The sequence below is a fragment of the Plecotus auritus genome, assembly GCF_963455305.1.
Source record: "Plecotus auritus genome assembly, chromosome: X".
Lineage (NCBI taxonomy): Eukaryota > Metazoa > Chordata > Mammalia > Chiroptera > Vespertilionidae > Plecotus > Plecotus auritus.
The window spans coordinates 14,281,994-14,302,467 of record NC_137784.1 but is presented as its reverse complement, the minus strand read 5'-3'; the positions used below and the strand labels follow the sequence as shown (position 1 = coordinate 14,302,467).

General features: G+C 42.7%; 1 protein-coding gene across 2 annotated transcripts in view; it reads right to left on the bottom strand.

Annotated features, from left to right (window-relative positions):
- Positions 1 to 20,056, bottom strand: part of PHEX (phosphate regulating endopeptidase X-linked) — a gene marked incomplete at both ends in the record, with an annotated part of 212,089 nt that extends 192,033 nt beyond the window's left edge. For both annotated transcript variants that reach the window (XM_080652766.1, XM_080652767.1), the window contains 3 exons: positions 8,815 to 8,976; positions 16,061 to 16,129; positions 19,939 to 20,056. In XM_080652766.1, coding sequence (XP_080508892.1) covers positions 8,815 to 8,976; positions 16,061 to 16,129; positions 19,939 to 20,056 — 349 coding nt within the window. The remainder of the gene's footprint in view (positions 1 to 8,814; positions 8,977 to 16,060; positions 16,130 to 19,938) is intronic.
- Between the last annotated feature and the right edge of the window lie 418 nt (positions 20,057 to 20,474).

Sequence of the window (20,474 nt, the reverse complement as noted above, 5' to 3'; positions counted from 1 at the left end):
CCTCCCTTCCTGAGGCCTAGAACACAAACGGAGAACAACTAAAAATTACCCTTCCCCTCCTGTCAGGACCAAGCTCTGGTTATATCTCAGGATTTCTCTGGGAGAGCATGCAGAATCCCAGGCACAGGAGGAGGGGGAGGAAGAGGAGATGAGAAAACCACTTCTCCCCATCCAGCCAACCAGCCACTCCACCTCAGCACCTAGCCACATGGAGTGCATGATCATTCTCTCCTTTCTTCAACAAGTATTAATCGGGGCCATGTGCCAGCCGCTAGGCTGTGTGCTGGATCACAGTGAAGCCAACATGGACAAGATTCTGGCTCTCAGGAAATTTACCCTCTGCAGGGTGGCGGGGTGGGGAGTGGGGAAGGACGACATGCATAAGAGAGAAGAACATGGGACAGGTAAGCAAGTACAGAAACAAGATAATTTCAGATGGTTATAAATGCCACAAAGGACACTTACAGGTAATAGGATTCAGAGGGACTGGATAGGAGTAGGGGGTTATTTTTTTTTTTTAATATATTTTATTGATTTTTTTCAGAGAAGAAAGGAGAGGGATAGAGAGTTAGAAACATTGATGAGAGAGAAACATTGATCAGCTGCCTCCTGCACACTACCTACTGGGTATGTGCCCGCAACCATGGTACATGCCCTTGACCGGAATCGAACCTGGGACCCTTGAGTCCGCAGGCCGACGCTCTATCCACCGAGCCAAACCGGTTAGGGCGGGGGTTATTTTTAATAAAGATGTTCTCTGACCCTTCTCTATCACTGAAATAAATTTGAATTCATTCCAAGATAACTCACCTTTCTAATTCCCTCTTCAGGGCTCTAGAGCAGCACTATCTCATAGAAATATTATCTGAGCCACATATGTAATTTTTAATTTTCTTGTAGCTGCATTTAAATAAGCAAGAAAGGTGAGATTATATATAATAATATATTTTATTTAACTCAAAAGATCTTAAAATAGTATCATTTTAATATGTAATTATAAAATAATCAGATATTTCACATATTTTTAAACAAAGTCTTTGAAATTTGATATGTATTTTACACTCACAGCACATCTCAATTCCAGCTAGCCGTATTTCAAGTGCTAAAAGCCACATGTGGCTAGTGGTTACCATAAGTGAACAGTGCAGCGCTAGAGTCGTGATTACCATACCTGTTGAAACATGTTGTGATATGCAGATTTTTCATTTCCACAAGGATAATCTTGGAAGCTTTATTAATCTCTGCACTTCTGTATCCTCCTATGTCTAACATGATACCTCTTGCTAGATGTGAAAGAGAAAGTGTACATTCTGGTTGCTATTGGCAATAATCTTACAACCAAACAGACTTAGGAGCATGAGATGGTGGACGTCAGAGTAGAGAAAGAAAGGAATGTGATCCTTAATGACATAGTTCAGCTGCTGGATCAACCCTTACCTAAAGTCCACTAGGCATTTTGGTTACATAAGCCAGCAAATTTTTCTTATTGTTTAAGCCAGTTTGAGTAGGCATTTTTGTCCTCTGTGACTGAAATAAATTGGTGCCAGGAAGAAAGTAAATGCTCAGTAAATAATCTTTAGTCCACAAATTAATTAATATGGTCACAATGCTGTGCATTTCTATCTATTTAAAGTGAATGCATTCCCCCCAAGTTAAAGAGCATGCTCAGAATGGATGCAATGAATAGGTCTGGTTCTTATCAAGCACAACCAACTTATTTGTAATATTAACCATTATGACAGAAGAGCTACATAAAATCCATCTGGCTAAGATCAGATCTTAAAATCAAATGCTTGGAGCATATAAGTCAAAAAGTAAGACAAGGAAATATTTGGGGGATGGAAAAAACACACAAGAAGAAAACCTAAAATGCCAACTGCAAAAACTACTAGAACACACGCTTTTACACATGGTAGCCATTCTCATGGCCTCTTTACTTCCTTCAGCCAATAGAAATAGAACATATCTGCTGAAACCGGTTTGGCTCAGTGGATAGAGCGTCAGCCTGCGGACTGAAAGGTCCCAGGTTCGATTCAGGTCAAGGGCATGTACCTTGGTTGCGGGCACATCCCCAGTAGGGGGTGTGCAGGAGGCAGCTGATCGATGTTTCTCTCTCATCGATGTTTCTAACTCTCTATCCCTCTCCCTTCCTCTCTGTAAAAAAAAATCAATAAAATATATTTTAAAAAAAGAAATAGAACATATCTTAAAGCTACATGAACATTCTTCACAGTCTTCAGGAAGAAATTCATTTCTATATTTGAAGTGAATATCTCCTAACAGGAAATTTCTACACTTTTAAAATTTGACAACTTCTTTCCCCTTCCTCACACTCCATGCATCCCCAACCCCACCCAAACTCAAATGGTGTATGAAAGATTAGAAAAAAATGGCCCTGACTGGTTTTGCTCAGTGGGTAGAGCATCGGCCTGCGGACTGAAGGGTCCCGGGTTTGATTCCGGTCAAGGGCATGTACCTTGGTTGCGGGCACATCCCAAGTAGGGGGTGTGCAGGAGGCAGCTGATTGATGTTTCTCTCTCATCGATGTTTCTAACTCTCTATCCCTCTCCCTTCCTCTCTGTAAAAAATCAATAAAATACATTTTTTTAAAAAAAGAAAGAAAGATTAGGAAAAAATGTAAACAACAACAAAAATCTTTCCAAGTAAAATCATTTCACTTGACATTCTGAAAGTCCTCTACACAGGCCCAAATCTTCATGCAGGACCCCCACATACAAGAGTGATGGTGACATGTGTATAATGTAGCAATCTTTGCTTCCTGTGTGGCCACATGGAAAAGAGCCAGCATGGTCAGAAAAATGGAAATCTTCTCTGAGTGGGCACACCCAGTTTACATCGCAGATTCACTGAGGCTTACAGGGCCTGAGTTTTCACCAAGAATAAAAAGCCCACCACAATGGCCCTACCGCATCCCCATCTTGATTTTTCCAGTCTGATATCATTTATTACAAAAAACTTAATGATATCAAGGCTCATATTGGTACATCATTACCTTATGTTCATAGTATGAGGAAAATGCCACCGTTAACTGTATCTTCAATAATCTGATCTTCCTAATTATCAAATCACTTTACTGGAGCTGAACTGAAGTTTTCCCTTATCTATAAAAGTTGGTTTGGCTAGGATTATTTGTAGGGGGAAAAAAGATTATAGAGGGTTATTTAATTATGAGAATCATTTGGATCTCAACCAGCAAGTATTTACAAATAAATAACTGATCTATGAATCACAATCATCTTTCTCTGCTCATTAATGCATAGACCCTACTTCGCTTTATTGTTCCACTGTGCTTGAACATAATAATATACTGCATTTCTTTACAAAACATTGGCAAAGATTGTTATTCCATAATAGAGATGAGCTGGCCCTACCTTGAGTCATCTGTCTTCTGTTTGACACAAGTGTTCTATCTCACTCATTGCCTCATGTTTCATAAGTGCTCATTTGCAACATTTTCATCTGCTCGTTCATAAGCAATGCGTGCTGTGTCATCTCCATGGTCACATAAAGACAAATTTGGGAGGTTTTGTAGGAAGGAAATTTTAAGACATTTAAACACATGACTATATTCAGCCTTTTTTAAATAAAATCCTGCTTCTTGAAGAGAACAAGAAATTATTTTCTTTTCCAAGTAGAAATCTGAGTCTTATACGCCATTTAAAGAAAAAATTCACAAAGCCAGGTTGCTGACTTCAATAGAGGGCATTTTTCATCAGCCAGGTCTGTCAAATCCATTTTATTTCACAAATTGGATAGCCATATCTGTGTGTTCTCTATCAGACATAAGAAAATGGTTTTCTTTTGATTGGTAGTATTGCATTTTAGTTTTGGATATTCTCTTTATCGAGGGTGAGGAAAAATATCTAGACAGTATTCATATTTTTGAAAGCACATGATATTTACAAAGGATAAGACCAGAATAATACTTAAGGGTTTCATAGACATTACTTTGTGAGACTCAGAACTATCTTTGAGATAAAACTGAGGAGCAAAGGACAAATATTTATTAAGGGCCTGCTATATGAAAGGAACTAGACTGGATAATTTATATGGGTCATCTCCTTTAGTCCTCACAAACCCCATGAATTGGGTATTGTTATCTCTACTTGAAAGGTAAGAAAACTTGAGCTAACTGAGATAAGTAATTGACCAAAAGTGACACAGAAAAGAAATGAAAGGGAACCAGGATTCGAATCCAGCTCTGTGGCTTCAAAACTCATGCTCTGAGTAGCTTACAGTAAGGAAAAAAAATCTGTAAACAACCTAAGTGGCATCATAGGAATTGCTTAATCAGGGGTGGGAAATGTCCAGACTGTGGGCCACATAAGGCCTGCAAAATCATTTAGTCTGGTCCTGCCAAGGCATTAGGGATGAGCTAATTAAATATTTGACCAAATATAGCAGGTTAATTTTTAAGCTGATGATTTTGCATTGCCCACAAATGATGTTATAAATACCCAAATGGCCCCTGGCAGAAAAATGGTTCCCCACCCCTGGCTTAAATAAACTGTAATCCTATATAATAAAAGGCTAATATGCAAATCGACCGAACAGCAGAACGACCAGTCGCTATGACGCACACTGACCACCAGGGGGGCAGACGCTCAACATAGAAGCTGCCCCCTGGTGGTCAGTGTGCTCCGACAGGGGGAGTGCTGCTCAGCCAGAAGCCAGGCTCACAGCTGGCGAGCACAGCAGCAGTGGTGAAAGCCTCTCCAGGGAATGGGCCAAAGCTGTCAGTTAGACATCCCCCAAGGGCTCTCGGACTGCAAAAGGGCACAGGCTGGGCTGAGGGACCCTCTCCCCAAAGTGCACAGAATTTTGTGCACTGGGTGTCTAGTGTATCCATAAAAAGCAATCATGGCAAATGATGCTATAGATCTATTTTTATTGACATGAAAAGATGTTAACATGTAAACATCAAGTAAAAAGAGCAGATTATAAAAAGAGAACATATTATATGATTCCTTTTAAGTTACACATATAATTTTATATGTATATTTGCAGTTAAAAAATTATAGCTAGGTGATGGGATTTTAAGTATGTTTCTTCTTGTTATTCATTTATAGTTGGTTTACAATGAGCTTCTATTGCCTGGATGCTGGGATGAATGGGCAGATACAGTGAGAGATATGTAGATACATAGATATAGAATATATAAAGAGATATAGATAGAATTTAAAGATCTAGTGTTTAAAAAATAAGATTGCAGGCACATCTGATATTTGAAAAGCTCTATTATACACTTTAAGAATACTCATGTGCAACATACTTGCAAGAGTTCAGAAAAATATATCTATAAGTCTATCTGTATATCAATATCTATACAAATACATTGATACAAACAGCAAAAAAATAATATCTACACATTTATAAAGACAATGACAGAATATTATGATAAAGCAAATATAGCAAAATGGTAGCAATCAGGAAATCTGGGTGAAGAGTATACTGGAGTTCCTTGTGCTATTCTTTCAACTTTTCTGTAAATGTGAATTACCTCACAGTTAAAAAGTTTAAAAAAGTAATACACATTTTATATTTCAAACACATGGTCTGGTACAAGATTATACCAATTTAAAAAGAGACACTACTCCACCATTTGATCTCCTTATTGGCATTTGAAACAAGAGCCTGTGATCAATTTTTTAATTCACCCTTTACAGTGCTTGTCACAGAATAACTTGCGATTTATTTGGTTGTCTTCCCCAGAGCATAGAAATATATGGGAAGCCTCCCATTTTGTTTCACAAGGCAGCACAATTTTAATAACAGAATTTGACAAACCTGGCACATAAAAATCCATGGACCAATGTGAATCATAAATATAGACACACATGTAGAAAACAAATACTAGCTTATTCAAGTCTAATAATTCCTTAAAAGAAAATAATAAATCATTCATAGATAGGGTTCATTTCAAGATTATAAAGTAAGGTCAACATGAGAAAATGTAGAGAATTTAAGAGATATTACATCTGACTTTCTTGATAAATAGTGAAGAGAGGTTTTTCTTTAGCAACTCCTTTTTGTAAACTAGGAATAACAGAACACAATAAAGACTACCTATTACAAAGAAAAATATATTTGAGGGGGAATACTAGAGACATTACTACCCAAGCTAGGAATAAGAAAAATATACCCATTGTCATTGCTATTATTCAACTCTGTTCTGGAGGCTCTAGCCAACATAGTAAAAGGAAATTATAATTACTTCTTAATTTTATGATAACCTCTCTAAAAAATCCCAAAGAAGCCACAAAAAGCTATTAATTAATAAGACAGTTTTAATCAGGTCCAATATAGTATATCAAAGCTTTATGCCAGACATCTCAAGTTGGCAAACTTTTTCTATAAGGGTCAGAGAGTAAATATTTTAGGGTTTGAAGGCCATATGGTCTCTGTAGCAACTATTCAACTCTGTCATGCAAAAGCAGCCATAGATAATACAGAAATGAATGGATGCATCTGTCTTCCAATAAAACTTTATTTACAAAAACAGGCAGTGGGCCGGATCTGGCCCACTGGCCACAGTTTGCTGACCCCTACTTTATACCACACACAAAAAAAGTTGATGGAGAAAAGTTATCATGTCAAACAGCAAAACAATATGTAAAGACCTAGAAATTACTTTGTAAAGGGCGATTCAACTATATCAATCAAAAATCAAACTATGAATACTCTTTCATCATAACAAGTCCATTTCTGGGAATTTATACTAAAGACATATTTAGGGAAGGACATAAAGATGTGTACATATGGATATTATAGTGTTATTTGTAATAAGAAAAAATATCTCTGACATAATCCATGTCTATGAAAATATATCATTTTTAAAGGTGACAGAACAGTATGCATATCAGCTAATTTTTAAGTATATGGGTGTGTGATGGTTATGCATATGTAATCACACATGAAAAAAAATCCTGGAAAGATATATACCCAACTAGTGGCCCAATGCACGAAATTCGTGCAGGGGAGGGGGGTGTCCCTCAGCCCTGCCTGCACCATCTCCAATCTGGGACCCATCGGGGGATGTCTGACTGCCAGTTTAGGCCCAATCCTGCAGGGGTCGGCCATCCCTCTCACAATCCGGGACTTCTGGCTCCTAACTGCTCGCCTGCCTGCCAGCCTGATCTCCCCTAACCACTCCCCTGCTGGCCTGATTGACGCCTAACTGTTCCCCTGCTGGCCTGATCGCCTCTAACTGCCCTCCCCTGCCAGCCCGATCACCCACAACTGCCCTCCCCTGCCAGCCTGATCATCCACAACTGCCCTCCCCTGCCGCGACCCACCTCCTCTGCCGGGACCCGCCTCCTCCATGTGAGGCAGTGGAGATGCTGGGACCGGCCTCCTCCAAGCCACGCGGAGCCGCAGGACCCCCAGGCCTCACTGTGTGGAGCAACCGCTGGGCCCTGCCTCCACTGTATGCGTAGCCATCTTGTGGCAGCCATCTCGTGGCGGCCACCTTGTGATGACATCATGCGCGAGGGCCACCTAAGCTTTTATTAGTATAGATAGTACAGGAATTTCAACTGTTGGGTTGGGGTAAACCTCTGACATTCTTGAAAAATTCTCATTTATAATTTATGATGACTAAGTTTGGGTCTCTTAGTAGAAAATGTAAGTTCATGTGATTTATTTTTTTAATCTTTATTGTTGAAAGTATTACATAGGTCCTCCTTTTCCCCCATAAACCTCTTCCAGCCTGCTCCCGTCCTCCCCTCCAGACCCTCACCACCCTATTTTCTGTGTCCACACGTTATGCATATATGCAAATAAGTTCATTGGTTGATCTCTTCCTACACACCCTCCCCTGCCTACATGATTTATATCTAGTGACATTTAAGCACGTTTTCCCTTACAATTGACAACAGTTATTTATTTTGCCATGTTTTGGTTACAGTATATCTATAAATTGATACATATTTGATTTTCATGTATTTAAAATCTTGGAAAAAAGGAGTTGGGGAAGAAAGAAAAATAATGATCCCTGTAAGTGCTCAGAAACTCTTTATAGGTGTAAATGAACGCAAGTTATATGGCATAATTGTTACCACAAAGAGGGGAAAAAAAACTATTTTTGCCTTCTCAAAACACTGAACTTATCTGGCTTTGAAATCTACCAATTTCCCTCCTGAAGTGGCGGTCTCCAATAGCTCAGAATAAAAATTAGATCCACTGCAAACAGAAGGTCCTCTAGTAAAAGACATTTTCAACTTTTGAAGGGTGTGTGCACTCACACCTATGTGAGTATGTGTATGTACGCACATGTAAGTATGTGTGTGTGATCTTATCATTGCTAGAGAGGCCATAGGAGAAAAGACAGTCTCCCCAGAGCCAAGTTAGAAGTTAACAGGAACAATATGACAAACACAAGGTCATCCAGAGTTCTCAAAAGTGATGTCAAAAAACTCCGAGGTGTTAAGTATATTTTGTAAGCCATAAAAATCTAGGACACAAGGAGCAAGTGATAAAGTTTGCTCTGAACACAACAGACAAATAAATACATTGATATAACATGGTTTGCATTAACTATTCCTTTGTTTCCAGTCTCAATCAGATGCTATTTGTCCTTCAGCAGCAGAAATTACTACTGTGAAACATGAACATAATGACTTAAGCTTGTGTTGAGGACAGGGAGATTGGAATTCCACAACTTTCCTTTCAATCTTCCATTTTTAAAAATCTGGAACACGAATTCAGTATAGCTAAAAAGTGAATAATGAAATTGTTTTTCTTGTCAAATACTGACCTCTGTAAAGTGTATCACTATCCCCAGTAGAAACTTACCCTTCAACTTGAGGTCCACATTATGTCTCAGCCAAGGATAAACCCCGTAGCTTGGCATATCTTCAGGAATTGGATTGCTGTTTATCCAGCCATCACAAGCAAACCGGAAGAAATTATCACAAGGGTCCACAGATGGATTTACTTTACTCAAGATGGCAGCAGCTATTTAAAAAGAAAATCATAGGATTAATGACAATCACTGAATGTTGCGTATTGGCCTCTTCCAAATTAAACAATGATTTCCTATCAACCAGTTCCCAAGCCTTAGCTTTTACATTTCCCCTTATATGACTCCCTAAATCAACTGCACCATACCAAATTACTGCATTCAGAGTGTGTGGGTCACAAGTTTCATATTACTGTTATTGGGTTTTGCAGGAACACTCCTAATAATCTGTGGGACACAGGACAGGCATACAGATGGAGTATATGCTAAATTGCTTGCAAAGATGCTTGGGACATTTCCTTCCAGCCCGCTCATTCTTCTGCAAGGTGACTTTACCACTCTTCCCATCAAGCAGTAGGATCGATTTCTCCTGCCTTGAATCTGGGCTGGCCTTATGACTTGCTTTGACCAATAGAATGTGGCAGAGTAACTTGCCATGAATTTATAAGCTAGGTCTTAAGAAGCCCTGCATATTGCATGTTAACTGTCTTTGAATGGAGCCCTGAGACTGTCCTTTGAAGAAGCCTCCTGGAGAAGGTGAGACCACATGGAGAAGAACCAAGCCAGCACCAACTGCCAGATATGTGACTGAGGCCATCGTGCACCTTCTAGGTCACGTGACCCTTCAGGAGAATGCAACTTTATGAATGAGCCTAGGCAGTATCAGTTGAGCAACCCTCACCAAACCCACAGAATCATGAAAAACATTAAGTCATTCTTATTCCAGGCCTCTAAAGTTGGTTTGTTCCACAACAAAGGCTAATTGAAACAGAGGCCCACATGTTACATCTAAATATTTAAAATACTAGAGGCCAGATGCACAAAATTCATGCAAGGGGCTCCAACCTCACCACCACCGTGGCGGCCGCCTCTGTGGCTTCATCAGGAAGGACGTCTGGTCTAATCAGCATATTATGCTTTTATTATTATATATATTTACAATACACCTTCATAAAGACCTGGAAGGCCAGGTATGAATTTGAACCCTTTGGCATTCAAGGCAGCACTCAGAGTAATGAACCCCTCTTAAGAGACCAACACAGTCCCTCAAAGGAGGCTTGGGGCTATCTAACAGTGAGCTCTGGGTTGTGGAAGGATGCTAACTTGGCCCTATAAGACTCCTTGGCTAGGGAGCAAGGCAAAGTGGGCATTCTAGATGAGGGACCCAAGGCAGGGGCCTCTCTTACCCAGGTCTAGGAGCAGAACCGAGTATTTGTATAAGTTAACAGAAAGACAAAATAGACTGATGTATAATTTTTTCCTCTTTCATAAGCCCACACACAATTACATATGACATATAGTCGATAGGTAGGAAGTCTGTGCAAATGTAAATGTTTCCATGAGCTTTAAAAACAATCTTTCATTACAAAATGAGAAGGTTCTAATATTCCCAACATTGAATTCCAACTCTCTTCCAATTGTCATACAATTGCTGACTACCACTCTAGCACAGAGATATGCACCAACCAATTTTTTTAAGACAGCTAATATTTTAATGACATTGGAAAGATGACATCCTGAGTAGTTTTCATACTCTCATTAATGCCAGAATACATTCCTGTTCAAAGTAATGAAAACCCAATGAGTTTTCAGCTAAATGTGAATAAATTGCCCCCCAAAGTATAATCTGCATACATTTAGATACACGTTAGTTTGGCTACACGTGTGGTTCCTCCAGGTTTGAAAGTAAGGCTAGGTATCTCTTGCCTAGACTTTCTATGAAAATTTCAAACAGCTTTTTGTCTTCAATAAAGTAAATAATATACAAACATCTTCATTTCTATAGGACTTCAAAATTCCTACCATTTTCAACCTCCCCCCAAAACGAACAAAGCAAAAAAAATTGCTTGTCTCTAATCCTATGGTTTAGAAGTTTGATAAATTTTAAATTGGCTTAATATTTTCATCTTTCAGAATTCAGTTGTATCCAATTACATTTTTACTTACTGCTACTATATTATTTAACATGCAAATATGCTAGGATGCACAAAATCTTCATTTCAGTTTCTATTTACTTATACTGGCTGTGCAGCCACAGAATGAATCTTCTATGGGACACCTCAGGGTCACTGAACATACAAGTTTCAGTCCCACACAATATTTACACTCACACAAAGGAACCCCACACACACATTTTTTTAATTGTTTTTTGCAAAAAGCCGTATTGTTTCCATTTGGTCCGATGCATGGGAGGGGGCTTCAGGGTGGTTAAAGGAATGGCTAGTAGTTTCGGGGAGAGGCTCAGGCAAAAGCTAGACCCCAGGGGAATGCAGAGGGGCCCCTCAGAGGCCTCTGGGCTCCACAGGCTCCTCGTCGTGCCTGAGGGCGAGCCTTTGGAAGGAGAGACACTGCCCAGCCCAGCTGGGGCCGCAGCCTGCGCAGGGAGTCAGGGGGGCCCATCTTCTGGAGGAGTTTCACCCGCTCACCCAGGAAGCGGTTCTCCCGGAAGTCACGGAGCTGAGGGTCTGCGCGTGCGCGGGCAGAACCAGGGCCTGCGGCTCCAAGGGGGCCTGCGGCTCCAAGGGGGCCTGCGGCTCCAAGGGGGCCTGCGGCTCCAAGGGGGCCTGCGGCTCCAAGGGGGCCTGCGGCTCCAAGGGGGCCTGCGGCTCCAAGGGGGCCTGCGGCTCCAAGGGGGCCTGCGGCTCCAAGGGGGCCTGCGGCTCCAAGGGGGCCTGCGGCTCCAAGGGGGCCTGCGGCTCCAAGGGGGCCTGGCTCAGGTTCCTCCCCAAGGCCAAGGCGGCTTCCGTGGGGGCCTGAGTCTTGCCCCACTCACGGTGGGAGGCTTCAGCACGCCCTGGAGGGAATGCGGCCACCGCGCTGGCTTTACCTCTCTAAGAGATGCTCAGCGCCCTCGCGCCTCTTTCCCACCAGCTCGTGGAAGAAGTGGCCAGAGGCTGGAAGAAGGGGCGTCCCTGGGTCTGTTCCATCCAAACACTGTTGAAGCAGAGACAGATCCGGGGCCACCGAGGGCACTCTCACACATTTTTATTCACACAAGCACGTTGCTTTCTGGATGCCTCCCAACCCTTAAATGTAGCCCTCCCCATCTCCTCAGTATTCTTGCAGGTACCTGGAAAAACTGCAAGGTCAGCTCCGATCTCAGCCCTGATAGAAAGTGAAGGAATACATCACTCACTGGATTTGGAACTGAGCCCGGTGAATGGGGAAACTCTAGCTTCAGCCTCCCAATTCATCATTCACATTTCCCAGCCGGGCACAGAGCTGCATTTTGAGAAGGGGAACCGTGACTTCAAATTGCAAGGGACCATAGTTGTCAAGACACCAAAACTCCTTTCCCCCCACTCAGCTTCATGGACAAAATCCAGAATCTTGTTTTAATAATAATTATTATTATACATATATAGACACATAAGTATATATATGATGATGAAGGAAATCTGTGCTATGTACTCTCTCAAGTCATCTATAATAATAAAAGCATAATATGCTAATTAGACCAGACAGCCAAACGAACGACTTTCCGGTCGACCTTCTGGATGAAGCCGTGGTTGCAAGGGCCAAGCCCCTTGCACAAATTTCATGCATCGGGTCTCTAGTTGTATATAAGGTGAATTGTTATGTGGTTTCCAGCTAATGTTTATGTAGTAGAGATGGAGGGACCACCCCATATACCAGGCTGAGTTTGTAAGTTTAATCAGGGCTCAAGAAAGAGGGGGAGAGTGGTGGTAGTAATAATAATAATAATAATAATAATAATAATAATAATATTAGGCATTTCCTCTGTGCCAGGAACTATGCTAGCCCTTTCCAGGCAGTATGGCATCATCACAAACTCCAGAGCCAGACCACCTGGGTTTGAATTCCAGCAATACAATGCAGTAGCTATGTAACCTCAGGCAGGTTACTTAACCAGTCTTAGTTTCCTCATCTGTAAAATGGGACCATAACACCCATTAGGATTTTCAGGAGAATTAAATGAGTAAATATATGTCAAGTGTTTAGAACAGTGCCAGGGACACTGCCAAATAATACAGTTGCCAGGTAAAATACAAGATGCCTAGTGAAATTTGAATTTCAAATAAATGACTAATTCTATAGTATAAATTCATACCAATTGTTCTATGGGACATACTTCTGCAAAAAAATTAGTGTTTGTACGTGTGCAATTCAAATTTAACTGAGCATCCTAAATGTGCCTGTAGCTAAATCTGGCAACCACACATATAAATTTTTAGTACTATAATTCCACGACACTTATCTGAAACTTGAGGCCAGATGTTTCAGAGCTCATAGATTTTCACATTTTAGAAAAGTAATACAGTGCATATACCACAGATTATATAACGCCTCCAGCAACATCTGGAATGGCACTCCTGAAACAAGCACATTAAGAATTCTATTGGGAATGTATACATATTCTCATACGGGGAAAACAAAGTCTAAAACAGCCTCCCATAAGTTAGGATCCAGTTTTGCCACCACAGGAGTTGAGAACAGGTCCAGTCTTGCCAACTGAGAATTACCATGCTCTCTGGGTTTGGGGTTAAGGATCTGGAATTGTGGACCTGGATTACTACTACCACAATCATTTTCTCCTATTCTCACTGGCATGATAAGTGAAAACTGTTATTCCCACTTTACAGATGGTGAAACTGAGACTTAGGGTGTCTATGTACTTAGCTCAAGATCACGTGGCTTTTAAGTGGCCACATTATGCTTTAATTAAACCCAGGCCAAACTGTTTGCCCTTATCCACTATCATTAACATACCCGTTCCTTCATTCCTTCTTCCCTTGCATTCTTTCTCCACTTCTGATTTTGAAAGACCAGTTAAATAGGAGGAAAAAGAAAAGGTGAAGAGATTTATAGGGGAGACATCTAAGAAAAGGTTCGGAAGCCGAGCACGTTCTAGCGCGCCGCACCCACATACAAACACGGGGCCCACATACGCACAAAGCCACAAAGCGCATGCACACACAAGGCACCCCTCAGCGTACGTGCACGCACGCAAACGGCACCCGTCGGAGCACGCAGACGCACACACGCACACGCACGCACGCACACACGCACACCGCACACGGCGCACACAGACGCACGCAGACGCAGGGCAACTATTGGCACGCACACGCACGCACATCCCGTAAGCGTACGCACACGCACGCACACGCACGCACATGGCCCCCGTCGGCGTAGGCAGACGCACGCACACACACGGCACCCATCAGCATACGTAGATGCACGCAGACGCACGCACACGGCACCCGTCGGCGCACGCACGCAGACGAGGGCAACCATCGGCACGCACATGCACGCACACCCCGTCAGCGTACGGAGACGCACGCAGACGCACGCACACAGACCCTGTCAGCATATGCAGACGCACGCACGCACACGGCACCTGTCGGCGCACTCAGACGCACGCACACGCACACACACACGGCACCCGTCGCGCATGCAGACGCACGCACATGGCACCCGTCAGCGTACGCAGACGCACACACGCGCACACGCAGACTCAGGGCAACCATCTGCACGCACACCCTGTCAGTATACACACACGCACGCACACGCACGCACAGCACCCGTCGGCGCACGCAGACGCACGCACGCACACACCCCCGTCGGTGTACGCAGACGCACGCACGCACACGGCCCCCGTCAGCATACGCTGACGCATGCAGACGCACGCACACGGCATCCGTTGGCGCACGCACGCAGACCAGGGCAACCATCGGCACGCACACGCACGCACACCCCGTCAGCGTACGCAGATGCACGCCCAGGCACGCACACGCCCCCGTTGGCGTACGCAGACGCACGCACGCACACAGCCCCCGTCAGTGCACGCAGACGCATGCACGCAGACGCATGCACGCAGACGCATGCACGCAGACGCATGCACGCAGACGCATGCACGCAGACGCATGCACACAGACACAGGGCAACCATCGGCACGCACACGCATGCACACCCCATCAGTGTACGCAGACGCACGCACGGACATGGCACCCGTTGGCATACGCAGACGCACGCGCACACACACACACAACACCCATCAGCGCACGCACATGCACATGCACGCACGCACCTGGCGTCCACACACACAGCATTGTTCTGGTCCTTCCTTTGGCCACAGTTCTGCGATGCGTACCCTGCAGGAGATCCGCAGACCCCTGTGCATAGTGGGGCTCATGTGCTTAACTTACCCTATGGCTTTCTCTTTCGAAAACACACTAGTGTTCCTGCTCACCTGGAAAATGGGGGTGGGGGCTGGAATCTGGGTCTTAACACTGGTTTATGGAGGGAATCTAATAGCTGAGGCATCTGTAAGTACTCAACTTCACTTTAAGGAGTTCACTGGTATACGGCCTGATCACCTCAAGTAAAATTTGACTTGTAATGTGTAATAGAACGACCTAAAGAGGGTCCAGGTAACAGGGGAAGCATGGCTTTACGGAGGGTCCCTGCATAGACGCAAGCAGGTCGGACCCACTGACCAGAAGATTCAGCAAGACTGCTTATAAGATAAATAGCAATCTATATCAAGTTGCGGCCATAGGAAGGTCAATGGTCTCGGTCTTTGGGCCTTAAAGAGAGGCCATTCAGCTTTCCAAGCCCCTTTCTGATTTCCTTATACAGGAACACCTTGGGGGTTCCTTTATTGTTGTTTTTTCTTTTTTATTAAATTTATTGGGGTGACACTGGTTAATAAGATTATATATTGTTTTCAAGTGTTTCACTGCACTTTGCTTTATTGCTCTCCACAGGTGTTGCATGTTTTTTTACAAACTGAAGGCAAGACCCTCCACTGGCAAAAAGATTACAACTCATTTTATTGTGGTGGTCTGGAACTGAAATCGCCATATCTCTGTCTGCCTGCAATGACTTGGAATACCGCACAGCTGTTTTTTGTTTTTTTTTCAAGGAAAAAGAAAACAGGAAACCTGCTCTCCACGACTTCACACCAAGATTTGAAAGTAAACTTAAAATTTCATCAAAATTGCATTTCATACTTTGCAAACCTCAAGCAAACAGGATACTAAAAATACCACCTGTTTTCTCCTCCACTCCCCAAGGTACCATAATTATAACTTGACACAGGATGGGAAACTGACTTACCAGCTTCGATGCATTCTGGCTTCAGGCAGTACTCCTGTTTAGCTTGGAGACGTAAGAAACCTTGACTCACTGAAAAAACAAGACCAAAATAAAGAAATGACTGCTTGAAGCAGATCACCATCAGGTAACCCACCATCAGCACATATACAAGACATTTGATATCAGTTCATCCTTCTCAATATTGACACGGAACTAAAAAATCCAGTTGGCTCAGTATCACAGAACCAGACTCTGGTCGTTAGCTAAGTAACCTTGGTGAGACTCTTGGTTGCTCTGAAATTCAGTTCTCTCAAACATAAGATGATTGGGCACGATTAGACCAGTGCTTCTCAGAATGGGGGCCCCTGAGCAGTGGCAACAGCATCACCTGGGAATTTGTTAGAAATGCAAATTACCAAGCCCTGCAGTCCTTCCAAATCAGAAACTCTGAGGTGGGGCCCAGCCATCTGCATTTTACCAAGGCCTCCAGGGGATTCTGATGCAGGCTCATGTTTAAGAACTACTGGGCTCGCCCTGGCCGGTTTGGCTCAGTGAATAGAGCGTCGGCCTGCGGACTGAAAGGTCCCAGGTTCGATTCCGGTCAAGGGCATGTACCTTGGTTGCGGGCACATCCCCAGTAGGAGGTGTGCAGGAGGCAGCTGATCGATGTTTCTCTCTCATCGGTGTTTCTAACTCTCTATCCCTATCCCTTCCTCTCTGTAAAAAAGCAATAAAACATATATATAAAAAAAAGAACTACTGGGCTAGAAGATCTCTCAAGTCTCTTCCATCTCCTATTATCTATTATTTAAGTCTCATAATTTTACTCTGTTGTTTACAACTACATTCTGGTTTTAGTGATGGGAAAATTGAAACATGTCATTTGGAACAAATCCTGAGTGGAAAGAGAAAGCTAACATGTGTGGCATTTAGAATTCTGGATCTTATCTAAACCATCCATATAGATGAGGCCCAAGGGGGAGGAAGGTAAAATATATATTGTATATAACTCAATCATCTAGCAAGAGAGCCATTATTTGCCTGCTTTGTACCCCACAAACCCTCCTCCCTCCAGACCCAGCCTCGCTACCAGACATGCAGCTCCATGGACCAAGCTTCCAACTACTTCCACCGAAACAAAGCGGAACAAAACCCCCCACAAGATGGAAGCAGCTTTCCACCAATAGCTCACTTTCCCCCATCTGGTGCAACATTATCTAAATGGATCTCTGCGGGAGTACAGAAGGGTACCCATTTGTAAACTCCAGGTAGCACCTGGGCATTAGCAGATGTGAGCTTAGATTTCAAAAATATTTTTGGTAGCTGAAGAACTTGTGGGGAATTCACTATCACTGGGCTCTGCGGGCGGAAATAAGGAGTCATTTGGAGATGTGGCTGTGGGGAGATGCAAGTTGGGAGTGGGGGGGAGGCTCTTCGTGGCATCCTCAACTGAGAAGCAGAATCAGAAACATGGCGGTATCTATATTTCTGCTAGAGATGGAATACCTGTACGTCACTTGCCAGCCTGTCAATCTGGTTTGTTTATTTACTTGCCAGTTTGTTTGTTTGTTTTCTGTTTTATTTATTAACCCGCATTCTGAGAGGAGCCAGCTTTTTCTTTGATCATATCTCTGCTGCCATCCTCCAAACAGCCTTTTAACCTATTACACTGCAGATTCGATAAACTGCCTATGAAACAACTCAGGCCTGCTTTTAAGAAATGAAGTATTGTAGCATAAAGATGCGTTTTGATTTCTTTAAAATGCAAAAAAAAAAGTAGTTAGGTAAAAATATATCTGTGCAGTTTAAAAATTAGTACCAAATATTTCAATATGCCTGGGTGGTAGAACCATGGAGGAAATTTGCCCTTTAGTCTACTTCTGTATGTTTTCCAAATGTTCTTTAATGAGCATGTGTGTGTTTTTTATAATGGAAAAATAAATTTATTGTAAATATTTTATGGTTCTGGACAATACCTTCTTGATACTAGCCTTGTTTTATTTTAAACATATTTATTGATTTCAGAGAGGAAGGGAGAGGGAGAGAGAAACATCAATGATGAGAGAAAATCACTGATTGGCTGCCTCCTGCACGCCCCGCACTGGGGATTGAGCCCACCACCTGGGCATGTGCCCTGACCGGGAATCAAGCTGTGACCTGGTTCATAGGTCAATGCTCAACCACTGAGCCACGCCAGCCGGGCATATGACTGACTTTGAACAGGCAGAAGAATATACCACAAAGTCAAACTAGAAGCATCTTGATGAGGAGATGACCTTAGCCAGAATATTGTCACAAAGAGCATTGCCTAGCCCTAACCGTTTTGGCTCAGTGGATAGAGCGTCGGCCTGCAGACTGAAGGGTCCCAGGTTCGATTCCGGTCAAGGGCACGTACCTTGGTTGCAGGCACATCCCCAGTGGGGGGTGTGCAGGAGGCAGCTGATCGATGTTTCTCTCTCATTGATGTTTCTAACTCCCTATCCCTCTCCCTTCCTCTCTGTAAAAAAATCAATAAAATATATTTTTTAAAAAAAGAGTATTCCAACTAATATGCTTCAGCCTCAGAATGTAATCATAACAATGGAATTTCAAAAAGTTTCAAGAGGCAGTAATATTCAAAAAAGTACATATTTTTACATAAACAATCATCATTTGGATTTTTAAGTTGGGAGTGTTTTCAAAACACAAATAGTCTAACTTTGTGGTCACTTCCTACACAGTATGTAGTCCCTTGGCATGCCCGTATCATTTTCCCTCCAGTTTTGAATTTCAGGATAGGACACTTGCCTAAAACCCAAAAGCCAAGAGATCGCATAACAGTTTTCGAGAGCCACAAATTTGGTTGCAGGAGTAGGAGATTTAACTGTACCAGAAAGCAATGAAGCCACCTAATTCCCTAAATTTTCAGCCACAGAAAACATGGAAAGATGGTTTGCTCATTTTAGCAAAGTTTTCAACCACACAACCCTAACTCTTTTCAAGTTTAATTACTGGCTTTCCCCTGCCAAAATAAACATGGCCTCCTGTATCCTGTATGTGCCAAGGAATGTTTCCAGGCATGCTACATTTCAAACTGCACCTAGAATCTGCTAAGTATAGGACTTGGTCCTATACAACTTTCAAGCTAATAGTATGGGCTGTATGAGAAAAATACAGCGGCTGATGGTCAAGGGTTCGGAATGCCTACAGTCTTTCCAATGTATTTCATTCTTTTTTATAGGAATATGTTTTTATCGTCATATATTCCCCCTGGAAACCTTGTTCTCACCAAGAGTTAACATAATTCAATCCTAACACCTTTCAAATCTTGGAAGAAAACCTCTGTTTTCCTTCATATTATTTTTTAAACCTAATAGAAAGGTGGAGTTAAAATTTTATCCCACCAGGGTCACTGGATTGGAAAGGAAGAATATCATTTAAAGGTGCATGTATAAAAGCTAATTTGTGTTTTGTGAGTTAAATTTCATGATTCATTCAGGCAAACATTGACAGAAATCAAATGGAAAGAAATTCCAGCATGGTTTTGATCACAGTGTAATTCTTTCCTCGCAAAATAAATGAAAGTATCTGCCTCTGAATTCATAAACACTCATTTTGCTAAATGTAATGCATAAAAACAATATTTGCCCCGTGCAACCGAATCCTCCAGCCACTCGGAAGCCACTTTATACCCACTTCACATCCTGGACTACGCACTGAGTACTTGCGTGTATTTATTTCTTTAGCCTCCTAAAGAAAAGGCTTCCACTATTTGCATATTTAATAGAAACTAAGGATGCACCATCTACCAACACAAGCACACAGCCCTCCACCTGCATCCTGATGAGTCTGACAGAATCAAGCACAAAGACATTTCCCTGCATTCGCCCAGCTCCCTGGCCTCCAGTGCCCCCACTTACCTAGAAAGAGGATGGTGCCCAGCACCAGGGTGCTACCAATGAACACCACCAGGGCGATCCGAGTGCCTTTGTTGGCCGATTTCCCAGCCTCCATGCTGCTCCCCGTTTCTGCTTCCATCGGGAGGGATGTGGAGGCCAGGCAAGAAGAGAGTCGCTGTTTGTGGTTTGTTGGCCGGTCTCAAGAGTCTGTTAGGTGTTGGCATCCAAAGTTCTCTTGCTCTTCTATGAATGGACAGCTGTAAAAGGTCCTATCAGGAAACAGCCCCTCACCACCCCTTCTCAGATAGTTCACACAAATGAAATAAAAGAAACCCAAAATATGGGTTGCCTCGGCTCTCCCCCTGACCAGACAAAATAAACAGTGGTTGCTTTATCTTGGTGTGCTCCCCCCAGCAAAGTCCCTCTCAACCGATTATTTGGCAGGCTCTTCTCTCAGGCGTTCCGGGTGTACATGTTTTACTATGTTGCTGAACAGATGTTTTAGCTATTTAAATGTATAGTCACTTGGGGAGGAAAAACCAATTGTCTTTATCAAA